The 21,726-nt window shown below is 46.3% G+C and overlaps 1 protein-coding gene across 2 annotated transcripts in view; it reads right to left on the reverse strand.

The window, feature by feature from the left end:
- The window catches only part of SH3RF2 (SH3 domain containing ring finger 2), a 108,847-nt gene that overhangs the window by 13,820 nt on the left and 73,301 nt on the right, over positions 1 to 21,726 (reverse strand). For both annotated transcript variants that reach the window (XM_058677378.1, XM_004586519.4), the window contains exons 5-6: positions 1,881 to 1,972; positions 431 to 601 (exon numbers count right to left, since the gene is read on the reverse strand). In XM_058677378.1, coding sequence (XP_058533361.1) covers positions 431 to 601; positions 1,881 to 1,972 — 263 coding nt within the window. The remainder of the gene's footprint in view (positions 1 to 430; positions 602 to 1,880; positions 1,973 to 21,726) is intronic.

Genomic DNA, 21,726 nt, shown 5'->3' on the forward strand with positions numbered 1-21,726 from the left:
TCTTCAGGTAGAGGTTGGAGTTCATGGAAACTTTGCTTCTTGGTCTGGCCTCCTGAAAAGTTTATTGATGTTCCAGTGAGGTCACACTAGACAGTGTCAGTGATGTGAAGTTGACTTCTGGGATCTGTGTAGAAGAAAACCTAAAATTTCTTTCTGGAGTGAATGGCTTAATTATGTCATGTCTCCTCATCTATAAAATACTATCTACTATGTAGTAATCTTGGGCAAAGCAAATGAATTGAAAGACATGACATGCATATAACTGTGAAGAACTCGAGAAGAGCAACCCCTTTTGTTACATTTTCTTAAATGAGAAAGTGCTGGGGTCAAAGCTGCTCAAAGGGCCTTGAGTCCTCCATCAGTTCTACCCCACATGGCTCCTGGCCCAGCGTGATCCAACCTCCAGGGCCTGACACAAGAGGAGACACACCTGAAAATAGGGATGACGTAATGGTTGGGGAAGATGCCCACGCGCCCGGTGACCAGGGAGATGCCCCTCAGCCAGCCGTCCTGGTACTTCCCCAGGACCCTGACACCTTCTCCCTTCTGCAGGTCCAGCTCCTCAGGTCCATGGGCCGAGTATGAGTGCATGGCTACAAACCTGGGGGAACAAAAGAAACTAGTGAGGGAAGCAGGTGAAGATGCCTGGCAGAAGGAGGTAGACTCTCCGAGAGCCCAGCAACCCAGTGGTCAGCAACAAAAGCCTGTGCAAAATGGAAGCTTTGTCATGTAGGGCGTGTAACAGTGAAGCATCTGGTTGAAAGAACAAGGGAGGCAGCCAAGGCAGCCACTCCTTGTCTTGTTCACCTCCCTCCCCCTCCTCGCAGCCAGCCTGACTCAGGTGCAAATCACAAATGTAGGCCACCATGGAAACTCCAACTAGGAAGAAGCAGAGGCAGGGTTGGGTGTCAGCCCTAGAAAGGAAGGCTTTTCTCAGGCTGTTTCTTTGTCTGTGGCCAGCAAGGTTCAGGGAAAAGCGAGGTCAGCAGAGAACCTTCTCTCATGCACTCTCCTGAGAGAGGGACAGGTTGGACACCCAGGAGTGGCCTGAGCAGCTTGCTCACTACAAGCAATGAAAAGGACATTGAGAAGCAGGAGGCAGCGTAAAGTCTTTTTTCTTTTGCTGGTGTGGGTGTGGGAGGTTGGACACACACAATGGAATCCTGGCTTCACAGTAGCTGGAGTAGAATGGGCTTGCAACATTGCATAAATGTTCTTGGATTAGCACAGAGCCCTAACTGGACTTATTCTGAATTCCACACCCTGGCGTCGGGCAGGTAGGGCCCAGGAATGTCAGGGTGAAAATAAAAGGGAATAGTGAGTATGTCTGTGTGCCTAAAAATGTAATTAAATATGCCACTTGAGCTTGCCTTATTGAGAGGTCACCAGTGCCCGGCCCTCAGGTTAGACATTAGCAGATCTTTCAGCCTGCTAATCGAACGACTCAGTACCAGGCAAGTGCTCTCATCTACATGTTCTTTTCTTTCTTACCTAAAACACTGTATTTTTTTTTTTGCTGATTACTAAAGCAACATCTATTTATGACCTGGAATTTTGAATCTAAAGGCTGACAATAGAGATCACTCAGCCCTGATCTCCCAGAGATGAAGCAACTTCTATTTCCCAGTGTCTTTCTACTTTTGTAAAATGATGAGCTACCCTGGTGTGGCCTGCTAGTGTGTGTATGTGTGTGTGTGTGAGTGCGTGCGCGCATGCGTGTGTGTGTGTGTATGAGAGAGAGAGAGAGAAAGAGAGAGAGAGAGAAGGGGAGTTGTTGCCTTGCGTCAGATGGTGTGGTAACGAGGAAGCTCAATGGCAGGGGATTGACAAGGCAGAGCCCTGTGCCAGGGTGTTGGGGGAAGGGCTGAGTTTTTACTCACAGGTTGGCTGGGAGGTGTTGCTGGGAGCCAGGTTGACCGACCATGGCTGTGGAATGCCCCGGGGAACCAGGCATGGAGTGGTAAGTGCTGACCTGCACAGACACACAGACAAAAAAAGACAAGCACAACCAGTGAATGGCACAAGTCAGGCCCATGGTAAACAGGGCTGCTGCAGAAAGGCCTGATACAGCTGAAAATCAAGAGCCACACCCAGCGCCACCCACCATGCCTCTTCTCTGTGGTGTGTGGCTGTGGGCAGAACAGGGCAGTGACAGAGTAATGCATGTCCTGCTGGGGGAGAGTGCCAGAGCTGCGTTCCTACATGCTGCTTAGGAAGAGCTGTCCAATTTGCAGTCAACAGGGCACTGCCAGGCTTGCCAGCCCACCCCTCCCATCTCTCAAGGGCACTCTCTCCCGCTAGGAAAACTTGCTTTCAGAAAATGGTAGGATGGCTAATATGGATTCAGAACACAGTGCCTGCCACGTGGTTCTGAGAGCTTTTAAAGTATCAGTTGACTGAATCCTTATTACAGGAACTATTGTAATCTGCATGTCTTTTTTTTTTTTTTTGAGGGGGTGCAAATCTGAGATATGGAGGGGGGAAAAGGTCACACAACTAATATGAGACAAGGAAAACTTTCAGCCAAGGAGGGAATTTAGGCTGTGAGCCCATATTCTTACTGACTACTGGTCTCTCTCTCTCTTGCTCTCTCTCTCTCTCCTTATCTTACACACACACACACACACACGCGGCAACTTATCCAGTGACTTACAGAAGATAGATCCAAATCCCTGTCCCTTTTTCAAGATAAAAGAGGGAACAACAATGATGAAAATTCCCCCAAACTGTTGCCTACCAACCTAAGACTTTGCCTGTGATCCAACAGATTGCCTTGCTTTTTTCGTTCTTGGTCCCCTATAATGTGATTGTGTTTTTGTTTACTTACGGACCACCTGCCCCACTACACTTACCATAGCAGTCTTGTTTGTCATTGTATTTTCATGTGTGTTCAATGTATTTGCAGCCTAAAGAGCAAATCAATGTGTGAATGAAAAGGTCTCTCTACCTAGCTCACCAAGGATTAATGAAACCTTAATCATTTCTGTAGCATCCAGAATAGAATACATTCCACTTGTTTTCAGTTATTCACCCGTAATAACTGTTCATGTGTAAGTGCAAGTGTCATTTGTGCAGCTGTTTTGTGTAAGTATGCATACATTACTGAGTGCATGCGTCTCTGGTTCTATGTACAAATGGGTATGTTTGCTTAGAAGCTATGAAAATTGTATGTACATGTGTGATGGCATGGATCTACTGTACATATGATTATATTCATGTATATGATCCATGAACTGATACATGAGCATGCTGCATGTGACTTACATATACACAATTGTTAACATAATTGCAAATGTTTACATAAGATTCTCTATATGTGAACTCAAGCCAGGGGTATATGCATAACTGTATAGTTTTGTGTAAACGTGCCAGTGATTATGTAGACGTGTGTGATTGTGAACATAGGACTATTTGTGACATTTTGAGGATCTGTTTGCAGGATCAAAAAAGCATTCTGGTCAAATAATATGCTTTGGACTAAAGGTAGAAAAATTGAAAATCTCACACATTGTTGGTTGCAATGTAAAATGATATAGCTCCTTTGGAAAATAGTCTACAATTCCTCTAATGATTTAGCACAGGATCTATAGAAGATCTAGTAGTTGGATCTATAGTACTTGGATATATAGTAGATACATAAGGAGAATGCAGGTGTACATATACACAAAAACTTGCAGATGAATATTGACAGTGGTGCTATTAACAGCAAAAGGTATAAACAACCCAAATGCCTATCAGCCTAGGAATGAATAAAAATCTGGAATATCCTGTACTATGGGATATTACCCAGCCATAAGAAGAATGAAATGTTGATACATATCAGAAATGTGATGAACCTTCCATACATCTTACTAAATGAAAGAAACCAGACACAAAACATTATACGCTATTTGATTTCGTTTATGTGAATTGTCTAGAATTGGTTAACTCTAGACACAGAAAGAAAATCAGTAGTTTCCATGGTTGAGGGGACAGAGGAATATGGGGATGATATGGCTTTTTTTTTTGAAAGTGATAATTGTCAGAAAATTCCAGTTACAGCTGCATTTACCTGTGTACAAACTAAAAACCACAGAATTGTACCCTTTAGGTGGGTAAATTGTATGGTAGGTGAATTATATCTCAATAAAGCTCTTAAAAGTCATTCTGTAATCACCCATCCAAGGTATTATATTTCATCAAGTGTTCTGAGTTAGTAATCAAATGTCATTACCCTGGTTCCTGCAAACAGACATGAAAAGGAGCGGGGTTAGGGCTGAGCTGCACCTTCCTTGGGATTGGGCAGAGTAACCCCTTCTGAGCTCAGGAGATGTGCCTGGGAAGCACCTTGTTACACACAACCTATCTTACATTTTGGGAGGCTGCTGTGCTGCTGCTAAGCCGGACCAGTTTCATTTACTGCTCCCCATTTTCCAGTGTTGTGTTTGAATAAAAAGCACTTCTATGCATAAACACCATTAATCACTTAGGGCACAGCGAGGTGCTGGCATGAAAAGCCAGCTCCCCATTATACCAGGCTCTATCTTTTTACTTCTCTGCCCCTTCATCTGGGAAGGGGGGGGTCTTTTCTCCTATCTGGAACACTGACCCGGGCCAGAACAGAAGTTGGTGGGCTTGTGGTGGAGCCATTTCTAAATTGGGATGGGTTTTTAGGCTTTCTTTTTTGATGTATTCTGGAGGAAAAGAAAAGGGAGAACATGCAGACCAGGAGGAAGGAGGCAAAGGAGAGCAGATGGAAGACGACCCTGAGCACACGTGGAGTCAAACAGGAAAGATGGTCCAGAGTGACAGCAGGAGAAAGGAGGGAGGAGAGAGACACACCCACCCAGGAAACTATCATGTCACAAGGATAAAAACAATCTAGTGAAAATGGGCAAAGGACACCACAAAATTGGCTACACAGAATAGCCAGAAAACACATGAAACAGGGTCAACATCAGTCATGATCAGGGAAAACACAAGTCCCCATGAGATGCTACCATACATCTCGGAAAATGGCAAAAATGAAAAACACTACGCACACCATGTGTTGGGGAGAATGTGGAGCAACTGGAGTTCTGATACACTTGTGGTTGGGATACAAAATGCTACAGCTACGTTGGAAAATAGGTTGATGAATTCTTTTAAACAAATATGTAGCATATAACTCAACAGTCCAAGAGAACTAGAACCATATGGCCATACAATGACTTGTATGTGGATGTTTGTAGCAATTGTATTCAGTCTTAAGACTGGAAACAACCTAAAAGCCAGTCAATTGGCAAGGCAGTACATGGTGATATGACCACAGTGGAATACTCCTTAGGAATGCATTCAATGATATGAATGAGTTTCAATAATATCATCCATAGTAAATAGACACAAAAGACTATATACTTTACAAGGCCATTTATATAAAACTGAACCCTTCCCCAAATCCAGAACTATGGTAATGTAAAAATAGATTAAGGATTGCCAAGAGCTTGGATGGGGAGAGGATTAACTGCAAAGGGACACAAGAAAACTCTCTGAGGTGGTGTAAATGTCCTCTGTCCTGATTTTAATAGCAAGTACACTCCGTATCTATCTGCCAGGTCAGTGAATTGAATACTTAAAGTGGTTGACCTTTATTGTATGTAATTAAACCGCAATAAGTTGTTAAGCAAACAAATGTTATTGCACATCACCTAATTGTCAGGAAACCTCCAAGTGGAATCAGCTCCAATTTTGGAACGGGTCAGGGAAGGACATGCAAATGGCTCAGCTCAATAGTGGACAGAGAGCAAGGGATTTTCATGGCAAGGAAGCCAGTCAGAAGAGAGACAGACTGGGAGTGCGGGCCTCCAGGCCAGAGAACCAGTAAGGAAAAGACAAAATGGATGAAGGCGTGACGAGTGACTGGGGGAGCAAGGAAAAGAGCAAGTTAGATAAAGACAGGGAGGAAAGAAACTGGGTGGGAAGGAGGGCGGACCAAACGAGACAGGGAAGGCCCCACCCGGTAAATGAGGACACCAGAGATGGCTAACGTCTGAGGAGGCAGGTTGGCTCCTGTCACTGGATGGGAAACAAGAGGCCCAGCCTTGCTAAGGGCACAGGCCTAGTCCCTGTCCCCTTTCCTGAGGGCCGAGTGTGACTTTAGGTGCCTGTGCCACTGGAGGCTGATGTAGCTAGTGCTGAGCTCTGTCTGAGATGTGCTTCCTGGCACAGGGCTTGGGGTGCTGAGTAAGAACAGGGAGTGGGTTTGGGTGTGAGTCTGGGATGGAGGTGAGCATTTCTGCTAAAATCTAAACATGTTTCCCCCTCCCTTTTGAAGGAAATGACTCATTGGCAATAAGTCTTTATCAGCCACTGAAGAAACCACAGCGGTGTGGTCTCTGGGTGTTTTCTAGGTCTTCAGGTGGTAGAGGAGGAAGTGGGAATGTAGCCTGGTGCGGAGTTTGCAAAGTTGTGGCAGTTGCTGTTGCTTTTGCCAGCAGCCCCGTGGGCTTGGAGGAGGCAGCTGGCTCTCAGGAATCTCGGGAGGGGCCCTCTGACCCGGTACTCGGGCCTGTGGCTTCATCATTTCTCAAAACCAGGGCAGTACTGCTATTGCTCACTCATAGAGTTATTAGGAGTAAGATAATCTATTTAAATGATTTCACACAGGGCCTGGCACATTTTAAGTGTCCAATAAACGTCACTGATTTTGATCTGCTGGTAGATGAATTTCTCTGCAGGGTGGGGAGAGGGTGGATGGGGCAGTCCTGTGTGGTCTCAGACTAGAGGCAGGACCGCTTATCTCTTCTAGAAGAAAGTCCTCCTGGCTTTCTGGAATGTAAGTTTACTCTTTGTTTCCTAATCCATGCTGTGGCACTGGGCTACGTGTTGCCTCTAGGGGACTTGGTGGACATGGGAGGAGGGTGGTTTTGTACTTTGATACTGCCAGGAGCTAAGAAAGGCCTGGATCCCACAGAGTGCTCCCTCAGGGGTGCCAGAATTCGAGAGACAATAAGGTATTTTATGGTGGCTTCTGCATCCACCGATACAGGTTAATCTGCAGTCGATCATCTGACTTACCAAGTTAAAAGCTCCCTCAACCCCAGCCCAGAGCTTATAAAAGTCTTCAGTAGGGCCCAGCGGCATGGCCTAGCAGCTAAAGTCCTCACCTTGAATGCCCCGGGATCCCATATGGGTGCCGGTTCTAATCCCGGCAGCTCCACTTCCCATCCAGCTCCCTGCTTGTGGCCTGGGAAAGCAGTCGAGGATGGCCCAAAGCTTTGGGACCCTGCACCCACGTGGGAGACCCGGAAGAGGTTCCAGGTTCCCGGCTTCGGATTGGCGCGCACCGGCCGTTGTGGCTCACTTGGGGAGTGAATCATCAGACGGAAGATCTTCCTCTCTGTCTCTCCTCCTCTCTGTATATCTGACTTTGTAATAAAATAAAATAAATCTTTTAAAAAAAAAAGTCTTCAGTCACATTCAGTAATTACAACATGTGGACTGTGTTGGGGTCTTGTCACTGTACAAGGCATTGGAGTTAGTGCATTAAGCAAGACACAGCACGCCCCATCCCTGTGTGGGACTCGCAGCTTTGTACCAGGAAGGCAGTTAAACCTGTAATTATGTAAGCACAGGGGTGTGGAAGCTCACGACGCCTGGGGAGCCCCAAGGAGAGGTTTGCAGTGATCTCCATGGGCTGTTTCATTCTCACTTGCTATAAAGGCAGTGCTCATTTATATAGAGGCGCCATTGTCATTACACCCAATTCACTCAGAGAAGATACAATTTCCTGGAGGAGGCCCGCACCTGGGGGTCATGCTGACACCAGGAATAAGAACCTGAAGCTCAAAGCCTTTTCTGAAGAAGAGCAAACTTGTGGATTGCACTGTGGCCATCAGGGGCAGATATACCCAGCCGGCCAACTTGAGCATTCTGTTGTTTGTGCATTCGTAGCTAGGAGGGTCATGGTCTCTGTCAGGCATCCTCTGTAATACAGATGAAGTCCAAGGCCAGGTGGAATCTGGCCCAGAAGAGATGAGTGCCACCAGCACTGTAACTGCTGCTGCCCAACCACTCGGTCCTTCTCCACCTGTGCCCATCTCAGAGCCAGCCTCACCTGCAAGTCCTGGGCTGTTTGTCCTGCAAGCCAAAATACTGCCTGATGTGGTTGGCAGGTCCCTCTTAAAATAAAAAAATAGAATCTCCGCAATGGGTAGAGTCTGCAGATTCACTCACGCTCGAATCCTCACTGAGGCCTAACACATCCTCTGTGACCTGGCTGCTGCCTGCTACTCTCCTCCTTCACTGTCCTCCACAGCCTTTGATTTTCAAGTTAGTTTTAGTCTATTTCTTTGAGAGGCAGAATGAGAGAGAAAGTTCCCATTAGCTCATTCACTCCCCCAAATGCCTGCAACAGGCGTGGCTGATCCACACTGAAGCCAGGAGCTGTGAGCTCAATCCAGGTCTCCCACTTGAGTCATCAGTGCTGTCCGCCCAGGTCTGCCAGGACGCAGAGGAGCAGGTGGAGCTGCAAGTGGACCCCAACACTCGAGGATGGGTCCGGGGACATCTTAACCGCTCACTTCTTAGCTTGTGAGCAGGCCACTGTGGCTGCTTCAGTTGCCCAGACCTTCTCAGTCCCGTCTCATGGCTTCCTACCTCTTCTTTTCCTTTGCTGTTAAATCTTCACATTATAGGTCCATGAAACATACAAGTAAGTATGTCATTTTATGTGACACTTTAAGAATAGTATGATCTAGGATACACACCACCCAACTTCAGAAACAGAATCAAAAGCAGCCATTGGCTGCTGCCCTCCTAGGCTCTGCCTGTCTTCCGCCATCACCTCTCCCAACTCCCAGAGGCAGCACAGCCCTGATATCTGTAAATCATCACAGAGCTTTACTAAATAGTTTATCCCACCTTGGCATACCTTCCTAAACAGTTACTGAGTTTTGCCTGTCTTTGAACATTTCTGAGCAGACATAACACTGTCTTCTGTGACTGGCATCTTTCACTTGGCATTAAGCTTCTGTGTGAGTGTGTGGCTTATTTTTGTTGCAGCATCAGATTTGATTGCGTGAATACACTACCGTGCAGGCATTCTATCATGTGTTATTTGGGCAGTTTTCAGTGTGGGGCTGTTCTGACCAGCCTTGTACATTCCCTTGTGTACATGCCGGGAGTTTCTCCAGGATATGCCTAACAGTGGGATTGATGGGCCACAGGGAAAGAGCCTGTACTGCTTTATTAGGCAGACTGTTTCCCATAGTAACATCGTAACAATGTCCTCTTGCACCTGCAGCAAATGACAGTCCCTGCTACCCCACAATCTTACCTGCACATGGTAGTACATGGCTTTTCAATACTGGTCTATCTAGTGGGTGTCAAATGCTACCTTATTGTGGTTTAACAATTAATTTCTTTGAATGGCAAAGAGCCTGAGCTTCTTAAGTGTTCATGGGCCGTTCTTGCTGAATGAGATGCTCTTCGTGCCCTGGGTCCTCCCCCGTTCTCCCTCTTCAGGTTATTTATTTACTTTTCTAAAGTTAAGAGGTTCTAATAGTTTTTGGATATGAGTTATTTGTGTGGTATCTGTGGTGTTTTTTTGAAGAACTAAATTCTTTATCTTGTGCATTTTGAAATACATTTCCTTATGGCTCACACTTCAAAAAGAATCTTGAATAAATAAAAGATCCTCCCTCCAACAAGGTCACACCGATATACTTCTATATTGTCTTCTAAGAGTTTATAGTTTTGCCTTTCACATTTAAGTCTTTAATCCACCTGGAATTGATTTTTGACAAGGGGGGAATCCAATTTCATTTTGTTCCACATGGATACCCAATTAGTCCAGCGCCATAGTTCATCCTCTCCATCTGATCTTCAAAGCCTGCTCTGTCATAAAACAGGCTTCTGCACGGTGACTGTTTCTGGGTTGTCCAGAATGTTCTCTTGGTTCAATAGAATTTCTGTGCTTGGGTCATACCATCTGAATGACTATAGGTTTAAAATAAAATTGGATGTCTGAACAGGTAAGTCTCGCTTTTACCCCGGCCAAATTTCATCCTCATCTTTGTTAGAAGGATCTCAGTTCATGACTTTCTGTTCTTCCATTTGAAATTTTAGAGTCACCTTCTGAGTTCCATAAGAGTGAACAAATACTTATGACTGGATTTCCTGGATAAATCTGGGCAGATTCAGCATCTTTATGGTAGCGAGTCTTCCAAGAACATGGTAGAAATCTTCATTTATTTTAGGTGTTTAATGTCCAAAATAGTCAGAGAAGGAAACTCAGATGAGGAGGGAGGCTTGTTTTAGCTTGTAGTCTGGACATTTACTGCCCGAGAACAGGAGGCCCTGCCGCAGTGGGCATCTGATGGTGGAGGCAGGAAGCAGCGAGAAGGCACAGGGGGCACCAGCTCTTCCTCTACCCGCTGTGTGACCTCTCCTGATGCAGCCATTGCGAGCCCACCGTGGGGCTCCATGCTGGCAGCCTAGTCCGAAGGACTCAGCTTCAGGCACCCAAGCTGGATCAGGCCTACTCCCTAATCTATGTTTGGGGCATAACGTACCATAACATAAGCTTGTAAGTATATTTATTAACGTAACCCCATAACATAAGCTTTGAAGTTTAAATGTATACATGAGTTTGGGAAGCCAAATCTATTCAAATCGTAACAATATTTTTTAATAGGGCCTGGTGCCATAGCCTAGTAGCTGAAGTCCTCACTTTGCATGCACTGGGATCTCATATGGGTGCTGGTGCTAGTTCTGGTGGTCTCGCTTCCCATCCAGCTCCCTGCTTGTGGCCTGGGAAAGCAGTCAAGGCAAGCCTAAAGTTTTGGGACCCTGCACCTTATTGGAGACCCTGAGGAGGCTCCTGGTTCCTAGGTTCTGATCAGCTCAGCTTTAGCCATTGCGGCCGCTTGAGGAGTGAATCAATGGATGGAAGATTTTCATCTCTGTTTCTCCTCCTTTCTGTATATCTGACTTTGCAATAAAAATTTTAAAAAATCTTTCAGTAAAGTTTAAACATTTCTGGATGAAGGTGTTGCATACCTCTTCTTGGATTTATTCCTAGCGATTTAAATTTTTTTAGCTGCTGCTTTAAATTGCATCTTTAAAAAATGTATTTCATTTTTGATGTATAGAAATACAACTGACTTTCTTACATCGATATATATCTGGTAATCTTCATGAGCTTATATTTATTCCCAACGCATTTTTTTCTAGATTCTTTTGAGTTCTTTGTATAGACAAAAAAAATCATCTAGAAAGAAGGTCGATTCTGTGTCTTCCTTTTCGATACTTCACCTTCTGCTGCCTTGTCCTGCCTTGCTGGGATGGCACTGTCTTACTGGGATGCCCCAGCGTTGCACTGAGCAGAAACACAATCCTGAGCATCCTATTCTTTTTTCCAACTTGAAGGGGAAAGGCTTCATTCAGCATTTCATCATTAAGGGGGTGATGTTTGCTGCAGATTTTAGAGGACTCGCACTAATCATGCCGAGGAAGTTTCCTTCTTTCCTAGTGTGGTAAGTTTTCATAAAAATGTATAAAGGATGAATTTTACCATTTTTTCTATGCCTATTGAATATGTCACCTAATTTTCTCTTTTGTTAATATGATACATTATATTAATTAATTGTCTAATGTGAAACTAAGCTCCCAATCTTAGCAAAAATCCAACTTGACCACGATGTATTCTATTTCCATCCATTCCTGGGTTTAGCTGTGCACTTCAGGATCTTTGCATCTGTGTTGGCTAGTGAGGTGAAACTTCGCTTGGCCAAAGATGTCTTTTTCTGGCTTCGAATATGTTGGTCTCATGACGTGAACCGGGGAATGTTTTCTTATCACCCAGCCTTTAGAATAGGTTTGCATAGAAGTCGAATTATCCTTTTTTTGGAAGTGTGAAATAATGTGTTTTTCAATCTGTGTGGGTCTCAGATTTTTTTTTTTTTTGAGGGAAGATTTTGAACCACAGAGTCCATTTCTTTAATGGTTATTACAGTATTCTGAAGGATTCTTGAGAGTTGTTGAACTCACGTGAAATGGTGTCTTTGGGGTTTTTTCTGTAGGCATTTTTTGTTGAAGATAAATCGAGAGGTGAACTTTTTCAGCTTCTGGGAGGAACATAGGGTAGCCAGGGATATGGGAGCATGGACTTGGGGGCTGTCTGGCATGCACGGGAGTTTTGGCAGTGTAACTAACTGTCTCTGAGCCTCAGTTTCCCCACGCACTGGAAGGGGCAATAACAGATATGATGGAGACTCTTGTGAGGATTCAGTCAGAACATGAATACAAAGTGCTTTGTGTAATGTCTGGCCCACGTGAAGTACTCAAGAAATGGTTCCTACTGTTCTGGTTATGAGATGGGAGACATGCAAGGCTGCTGTAGGGGGAAGAGGCAGGTGACCAGACCTTCTCAGAACGAAGAAGGAAGGAGTCAATCTCTAGGGCACAAAGGTCAGCCGCCAAAGCCACGATTCCCTGTGAAGAAGAGTCAGCGGGGGCTGACCCTGTGTGTGGACATGGTTTAGGAATCTTCCCTTCCCGACACCAGGTTGTACTGTCGACTACCGATGCATGCAGAGGCTTCCAGGGATAAGAGAGGCCTGGCACTTTTCTGAAGCTGTGCTTTGTATTGGTTTCCTGGGAAAAAGCAGAGATATGATCCACACTGCAGATCATTAACACAAAATCCTCTGCCTCTAAGCTGAGTCCTTTGCTGGGGCTCAAATGCTCCTCCTGCCACTCCCTCCGCCCCTTTCAACCTCATACTTGCTGCCTTCACAGCAGGAATTGGGTGTCAAGGCAGAGCCTGGGCTGGTGGTAGTGGTGGCTGTGTTAGTGTTTCATGAAATTCCAGGGTACACCAGAACCCTAATTATAATCCTGGGCTTCCTAGTAACCACTTGGCCATAATTATAATTGAGCCCCTCACTGGGCTTCATTAAATGTTACAGAAACTCAAACTTCCTTGTAACCTTGCTTTAGGATCCTGCAAGTTATTTATTCATCTCCTAGGTGCCAAGCCAGGTCTGTGCCAGGTCTGGGGGACCAGTGGCAAAGCCAATGCTCTCATGAACACGGTAGATTGTGTTTCGATCTGCCTTTCATCCTAAATTGGGACCTGGCCCATTTTTTTTTTTTTTAACAACAAAAGCATCCTTGAGCTAGGCAGTCTCTGTACATCTAGAAATTTCCACGTCCATGCTGATAGACTGAATGAATTTCAGTCTTTGGAAAGTGGCCTTTATGGCGGAGACTCGTGGTGAAATGTTGTTCCTGTGCTAAGGAAATTGGAGCCGCAGGGAAAAGCAGGATGGGAACAGGCCAGAAACAGTCTAGAGACAGCAGAGCCTTGAAAACAAGGGCTCTGCATTCAGCTTGCACAGATGGTGGAGTCCAGCTTTGCTCTTTTGCTGTGAAACCATGAGCTGATCATGGACTTGGATTGAGAAGGAAGGAATCCCTCATTTTGGCACATCCTTGGGTCACGTCGATATTTCTTATGCGTGTCTGCAGCTTTGAGAGCGAAATACCAAAGCATTCCATCAGTGCTTGGTTCAGTGTCCCAGCGGGCTCAGTGGTCCAACCATCTGGGATGGAAGTAAAGAAATTGTCCATCTTCCAGTGTTCACTTCTACTGGTGTTAGTGAGGGACATTTTGGGGGCAGTCATAATTCCTGTTCTTTACCTCTCTTTGATACCCTTTAGCTCAGCTTCCTCCCTAACCAACAATTTCCCACAAAACAAGGGTGTCATTCTCTCAGTGACACCAGGCAGTGAGCGGGCAGGGACATTGGCTGATGGGCTTGAGTGTAACATCAAAAGCAAGCTTTGGGAATGTCTGGTCCCCTCCTGATGACAGCTCTGGGTGTTTGAGCTCCCAGTGAGGCAATGTGAAGATGAAAAGAGGTGGCTGAAGAAGCACAGTTGTAATTTCACTGAGATAAGATGGGGAAAACCGAAACAGATAGCCACAACCACAACCACAACCACAACCACCCAAAGCCCTAAGTCTACAGAATCCTTGCTAGGGGCCACACATGCCTAAGCACTTGATTATCATATGTCATCATCACGTCAAGCCACAGGACTAAAAGACTATCATCATCATCATCATCATCATTAAGGTAAGAGCATGCCATATTAATTTGCCCAAGGCTACACAGCCAGGGGATAAGCTGAACTAGGATTCAAACAAACCTGAGCGGTGATATCAGAACCAGCCCCTCAGTCCTCTCTGGAGCATACAAGGCGGTTTGGGCATTTGGAGGCATGATCAGGTGGTGCTGCAAGGGATGGAGGGGAAGAGTTGAGGAGGGCTGGGACCCTCAGACGGGAGCCTTCTTTATTTTTGGTGCTGAATCTGCAGGACTGGGCCAGGAAACATTTACCCAGTTTTTGGTAAACCTGTGGAGAGATCTGGGAGGCTTTTCCCAGTCTTTTCTCCATGGGCACCCTTAAATGGACCACCTGAGGCACAGGATGTGACACTGGGCTGTGGCTCTGAGGGAGAGGATGCATCAGGCTCCAAGGGCCACTGACCCAAACTGAGACAACTTTTTTTTTTTTTTTTACCCTGGTCCCAGCCCCAGTTAAAGGACCAGCCCTCTTATACTCGTCAATTTTTAAAGAATTGCAGCCAGGGCACTTAGCTTCATATTAGTGATAAGAATCTTGAAAAAACCCAAAGCTCCTTTTTCCCTCTTGTTTTAGAATCCTAGTATGTGAGAGGAGGGAGGAACATTAAAGATGATCTAATTTAATCTCCTGAGCTTCCAAGGGAGGAAATGCCTGCTGAAAGTCATCGAAGGCTTTGGCAACAGAGTCAGGTTCAGGTCCAGAGCTGACAGAGGGGATCACGTCCTGGTGGCTGGTTTCCTCGTCTTTCTTTCCAGATCTGTTTCATTTGTTTTCAACCCATCTTTGCTGAGCTTCCTGTGTGTCTGGCTGTGTCCTCACAGAGCTTAGAGTGAGTGAAGGAAGAAGCCAAACAACACACACATACACACACACACACACACCTATAAACAGGGAAAAAGACGAATAAAATAAGTGCTACAAAGGAAACAGAATAACAAGGGGACCAACGTAGATAGGATGTTTGGATTCCATGCCTTCCTACTCAGCTGGTATGATTGTGCCTATGAAGTTGATTCAGTACTAACACGTTGGCCATCCCTTGCCCTTGGATGGTGTGCCTTGGTGCAGTGCTCAGCTTTTGGCTCAGGTCCTATTCACCTGCAACTGGGGACACCAGGAAGAGCACACTTTTCAGTTTGTGGGAGGTGGCAGACTGGTACAATTGCCAGGACTTACGCCCAGGGGTGCAGGTGGTTCTGCTTTTCTAACAGGGCATGAAAGCGCCAAAGCAAGGGCACACCCTCGGCAAGGGAGGGTATTGATTAAGCCCCAAATCCCCAGGGCTGGCGGGCCTTGTGCAAGCAGGACTAAATGATGAGGTCAGCAGAGATGGGCACTGTCACATTTGCTGCCATTTATGTGGCACCTGCTGAGACCCCAAACCCTTCATTCACTTGTCACTCACCCACCCCAGGGATCCTTCCTATCCTTCATTTACTTATGTGATTATTTCTTTATCCAATCCTCATTCTTACAAGAATTCTTTATACAGTCAATCACATCTTTCACCAGATCTTGCTATACCTTAGTTTTATGTGAATTCATTTGTCAATCCTTTGTTTAGGTTTATTGACATGCCTAGGTACACAGACATTAGTGAGGACTCAACTCCGTTCCTCAATCACACAGCCAGCTAACATGTTCACCAAATACCTCTCCATACCAGGCTTAGGGATACTAGTTACCCAGCAATATAGGGTCTGAGGTCAATTCTGAAACAAAGTGGGAAGGGACAGGAGCACCTCCCCACCTCCCTGCCCCGGAAGCCTACACAGGTTAGCTATGAGGATTCAGATAGTGCCTTTCCAGGCATCCAGCACTGCATCCTCCCCATAGGGCAGAAAGTGAACAGGTGCACATGTTTCCCCAAAGGCACTGGGAACCTCAGAAGATGCTAGACCTAGGGTGTTTGGATTCAGGCGCTTACAGCACGAACAGTTTGGGGTGGGTAGACTGACTATGGGTGAGTGTGTTCATTATCCAGTTTTCTTTATCCAGTCCTCATTCTTACAGGAATTCTTTGTACAGTCATTCACGTCTTTCACCAAATCTCTGCTTGCATAGAGAGATGAAGGCCTAGCAAGGGCCAAATTCCAGGTGCGGAGAATAAACTTTGAAAACTGAGGGCCTCACCAGTGTCCTGGTCACTTGACACAAGGTCATCAAAGTAGCAAATGTTCTGTGCCCCTCAGTGCAAGTCTGGTTCACATCTGTGTGTAGGGCTTGTTTCTTAGTGCACACCCAAGGTCTGGCACATGATAGGGACTCTTATCTGAGTGAATAGACAACTGGCATGTAGCAGGTACATCATGTTTGTGACCAGAGCGTGGAGGCAGTGAGACTTGTTTAGTCACCTTCATGCAGGCCATGTCAGAGATGCTGGGGAAGGGAACCCAGCTGGGCAGCTGGAGCCGAGTTCAGTGAATGCAAACAATTGTTCCCGCTTTTGACTTTGCCCTCTGTGTCCTCCGAGGTACCCTGTGCGAAGTGTGAGAAAGCAGGGCCTCCCGAGCTCAGGCATCTTGGAATCAGAAAAGCTGGTGTTTGTGACATTCTTTGTATATGCTAAGTAGGTTTTATTGCACATCTAGTTGTGAAATTTTCCACCAGAGCTTGGCTGCTTGGGGATGGGAAATAAGAGTCCAATAAAGAAAATGGCCTGTTTCCTTGGCATTTTCTTCCTTTTTGTTTTTAAAGAAAGTGTTGCTCACCAAAAATAAGATTCCTGGGGCATTAGCAAAGGGCTTTGATCGAGGCTCATGTCTTGCTTTTCCAGGAAGACAATGGGAGAACATAGCCCTTTGATGTCCTCTGTAGAAACTTCCACTGAGGGAGAAGGCCTGATCTTCAGCTTGTGAGTGAGGAGTCATGCAGCACAGTAGCTGGACCCTGAGCTCAGCATGGTCTCCCGGGGATGCCAAGTAGGAGGACACAGAATCAGTGAATCAGCTTTACGGGCCTGTGTGGGGATGGCAAATACATAGAACATGTGTCCCTGTTTCCTACTTCAGGGCGCATGACAGACATTGCTCATCAATCCCATCATTGCTTCCTACTGACCCTTTTTGCCGTCCCATAATACACATAGTTTCTGTGGATGACTGAGTTCGCCTGGGAGTTGCCCATTACTGCTGCCTTGGGTAGGGAAAGAGGCTGGGTAGGGATAACCATCAGACCTGGATTCTGATCCAAACCCTGATGCGTACTTGCTGAGTGACTTGGAGCTAATAACTTAGCTTCTCTGGACCTCAGTTCCTCTGTCATTCATGGCAATGGTAACAGCTGTGAAGGTGCAGTGTATGCAAGATGCAGGTTTATGGTCGAATGAGTCCCTTTGCCTTCAAGCTGAGCAGGAGAGGCAGGAAAACCTGTTTCAGCAGTCTGCTCCATGCAGACACATGTCCCTTCAACTTCTCCAGCCAGGGCGTGTTAATCTCCGCTCGCACATATCCAGCAATAGGTGCTGGCAACACATGCTGTCCTGCTGATGGAAAAGTTTCACACTTCTACTTGGGACTTCTACTATGACTGTTCAGAAGGGGTAACTGTGCACCCAGGCCCTAGCTCCGTGGCCAGTCACCTGCACTTGGTATAGGCCACACATTGGCGTTTCACAAGCGGAGGCGATGTTGACCCCAGGGAACACTTGGCAAGGTCAAGAGGCATGTCTTATTGCTGTGGTGGGTGCTGGGATCTGCAGGCGTCTGGTAGGATGAGGCCAAGGGTGCTGCTGGCATCCTCACAGTGTACCTGGCATCCTTGCTATGGAGAACTCTCTGGCCCCCCCATGTCCTCAGGTGCTGAGTCTGAAAGGCCCTTCTGTATGGGAATGCCCTAACCACTGCCCTAACAGCTGGATGTGGAAGATGCTGTGAAGCTTCCCTTTTGAAGATGATGAAAGTAAGGTCTGGCAAGGCTTATCCTCATGCTCAAGGCCACTGGACCATTAAGGTCTGTCCAGTGCCCTGTGTCCAGGCTTCTCTCGGGCTGCAGCTGTGTGCACTCTTCTCATTTGCCTGCCATTATATTTTGTTTTGCTTCTGTATTTTTCCTTCTTACTGCCTTTCTCCTCCTCTTCTTCCTTCTCCTCCTCCTCCTCCTTCTTCTTCTTCTTCTCTCTCTCTCTCTCTCTCTCTCTCTGCACGCATGTATATTGCAGGCTCCCATGGCCCTGGCTGTGAGTGCCCTCTGCTCCTGGCTACTTCCCAATCCATGTTAAATGTCTGAGGTGCAGGCAGGCCCACTCCATCTTTCACTGAGGCAGGGCCGAGTGTCATCTGTGGCTCCACCTGCCAGCATTAATTGGACAGAATGATGATGTCAAGTTTAACCTCTCATTGGAGAAATGCTGAAGCAAGGAGGGAGACCAGGTTAATGACCAAAGCTCTTTCAGTCACTGGAAACCAGAAGACCTCAGGGAGCCCAGGCAGGGCTGCGGATGGGAGGCCCACAGCTGTCACTGTGTCTAGGAGTGCAGGTGCTGCCTGTAGGACTTCTGGGTGAAGGACACTGGGCTGTGCCTTCGGGACCTCAGCTTGCCTCCTTTTCTTACCTGTCTGACTTGGGATTTTTCTTACCCTTCATGTCTCCACCTGCAGATCACTTCGTCCAGGCAGGCTCCTATGACTCCCAGAATAGTAGGAGTCTCCATCACCTGCTCCCTTCACGGCCCATCCTTGTGCTGCATGACACTTATCATCTTGTCATCAAGTATTTGTGACATGTTGTTTAGTACTTGCATTCCCTGCCAGGTGGGAGGTTCCACAGTGTAGGGACCACATGTCATGTGTCTTACTCCCTGTATGACCTGTGCTCACTCAGTGCCTGGTGCATGTCACACACACATGAACCTGTTCACAGATAGGCTTTGGGAGGGGCTCTGGCAGCTAGGGCTCACTGTAGGCTCTGGGTGCACAGCAGGTGAGGCTGGCACTCAAAGAAAAAGCTGAAAGGTGTATATCAGAAACGGTGGGCAGACATCCAGTTCCACCTTTATCCCCACCTCCTTGGACCAAAGTCCTCATCTCTTCACTTGTACCATTGCCCCAGAGGTGCACCTGGCAACTCTGCCACATGCAAGGCCAAAGTCATACTCCTTGCTTTCTTGCGGAGTTGTCACTGCTCATCTGGGGAAGTGAAGGGGCTTTGGGTAGCCTCTGCATTCCACGGCAGGCCCCGGCAGGTCAGTGCTCCAAGTTCTGTGGCTAATGAGTCTCATTCCTTGGGAGGCCTGTTGGCACAGGTAGGGCATGGAGCAGGGAGGCCAGAGGATGGTTACAGCTTCCTGGCTTGACCCAATCATAATAACTGAGAGAAGATTTATGGAGCCATTTACCTCTGCTAAACCCAAGGCCATTATCTCAAGTACATGCATTGCCTCGTTTTAACCTCACAGCAGTCTCATTTTGCAGATATAAAAACTGAGCTTCGGGGAGATTAAGCACTTTGCCCCAAGGTTATTCTGTTTATTGTTGAAGCAATGTCAGTCCCTCCTCAGAGCTAGCTGACCCCCAAAACCTATAGTTTTGCGTAGCTCTCTGCTAATAAGCTCTCTGCCTTAGAGAGTTGCCTGACGTGGCACCTGCTGTGGTTAAGAAAACTTTGCAAAAGTCAGAAAGATGACAGGACTGTGGTGTGACTGTGTGCACAGCTGGAAGATGGGAAGGCTTCTAACCATAACCTTGGTCACAGGACAACTCCCCATCAGGGCTGTCTATCTTCAGAAAGTGCTGTTGGCTCTACCGCTTCCCCTAGCGGAGTAGAGAACAGGGAGCAGCAGGCAGAACGTCCGGAGCTTCGCAGTTAAATGATGAAGCAAACCACGGCTCCTGTCACCTTGGGATAGTGTGGCTCAGGGCTAAGAATTCATACACAGTGTGGATTGTTAGTTCTGTTCTAAATGGAAATTCATTTAGAGTGAATGCCATATTTGAATGCCATATTGCCATAGAATGCTGTATTTTTTTATTTTGTTTTATTTTATTATTTATTTTATTTTGTTTTATTTTATTTTTGAATGCCATAGAATGCCATATTTGTTGGTTGTTATGAACAATACAACACAGGGAAAAACTCAGACTGTTGGAGTCATCTGGATTATAGAAGACAGTTACCTCATTTCCTGCTGTAAATCAGGGATTCTCTTTAGCCTCACAAAAGATGACCTATTCTAGAAGCTCTGTTTAGAGAGAAGAAAGGGGGAAGGTGACTAACCAGATAATAATCAAAGAGCTTACTGGGTGATTGCTAATCCTTGCAAAGAATCCTGCACGGAAGAATTTATCCTGTTTTGAAGACCGGGACACTGAGGCTTGATGGGGCACACATTTAGTTCAGTGTCAGTCATTAGGCAACAGGCCATAACAGGAAGCTCACTCAAAATCTTTTGGGGTTGGTTCTGTGGTGTAGTAAGTTAAGCCTCTGTATGTGGTGCCACTACTCTACATGGGCATTGGTTCAAGTCCCTGCTGCTCCATTTCCAATTCAGCTTGCTGCTGATAGCCTGGGAAAGCAGGGAAGGATGGCCCAAGTCATTGGACCCCTGCACCCATGTGGGATACTTGGAAGGAGCTCCAGACTGGTGGCTTCAGATTGGCCACACCTCAGCTGTTGCAGCCATTTTGAGGAGTGAACCAGGAGATGGAAGATCACTCTCTATTGCTCTGTCTCTCCTCCTCTCTGTATTTCTACCTTTCAAATAAAAATAGCAATAATAAAAATTAAAAAAAATTTAAATCTTTGTAATTACACTAAGATTCCTTCCCTCTAGGAAAAAATAAAATAAAACAAAATAGAAAATACAGCAGTAAACATACCCCACAGCATAGCATTTTCAGAATTTAGGTGGTTTTTTTTTTTTAAATGCTAGCTAAATGTTAATTATTTTTATTTTATTTGAAAGGATAGGGGGAGACAGAGACCTTCCATACACTGGTTCACTCCCTAAATGCCTGCAACAGCCACTTGTACCAGGCCACAGCCAGGAACCTAAAACTCCCTCTGGTTTTGTCATGTTGGGCAGGACCGTAAGATCTTGAGCATCACCTGCTGACTTCCAGGAGGCCGGACCACTGCTCAGGAGTGGAATTATAAGGGCTATGCACATCTCAAGTGGTGATTTACGCTGCTAGGCCAGATGTCCACCCCTCAGAACTTAACTGTTTTAACACTCTTAGTAAAAGGAGAGATTTCTTGTATGTCCCCAAATTCCTTATGTTTTGATTTCTGTTCCTTCTTTCTTCTGAGCACAGGAACAGAAAACTAATGCTACAGACCCAAGCTTGGCAAAACAAAGTTGTCCCCCATCCCCCCACAGCAGCCCGGGGAGACCTTTCTGCTCCACGCTGTACAAACCCAGGCTCCTTTCCTTCTGGTGTCAGTCCAAGTGTGGGAACCAGAGCTCAGGAAGGGTGAGGGAATGAGCGTGTGGCAGAGAGGCCAGGCTGAGGCCAGCCCGAGGGCAGTGATAAGGGCATAAACAAGGAGACTGGCACAGGCAGGCAGGAAAGATTGGTCCAGCTGGCAGTGACCAGTGGAAAAAGGGATATTAATTCAGTGATGGCAAACATGCCAGACAGGAGGGTGGTGCTAAATGAGCTCTGTCTTTGAGCT

The sequence above is a fragment of the Ochotona princeps genome, chromosome 19 (assembly GCF_030435755.1).
Source record: "Ochotona princeps isolate mOchPri1 chromosome 19, mOchPri1.hap1, whole genome shotgun sequence".
Taxonomy (NCBI): Eukaryota; Metazoa; Chordata; class Mammalia; order Lagomorpha; family Ochotonidae; genus Ochotona; species Ochotona princeps.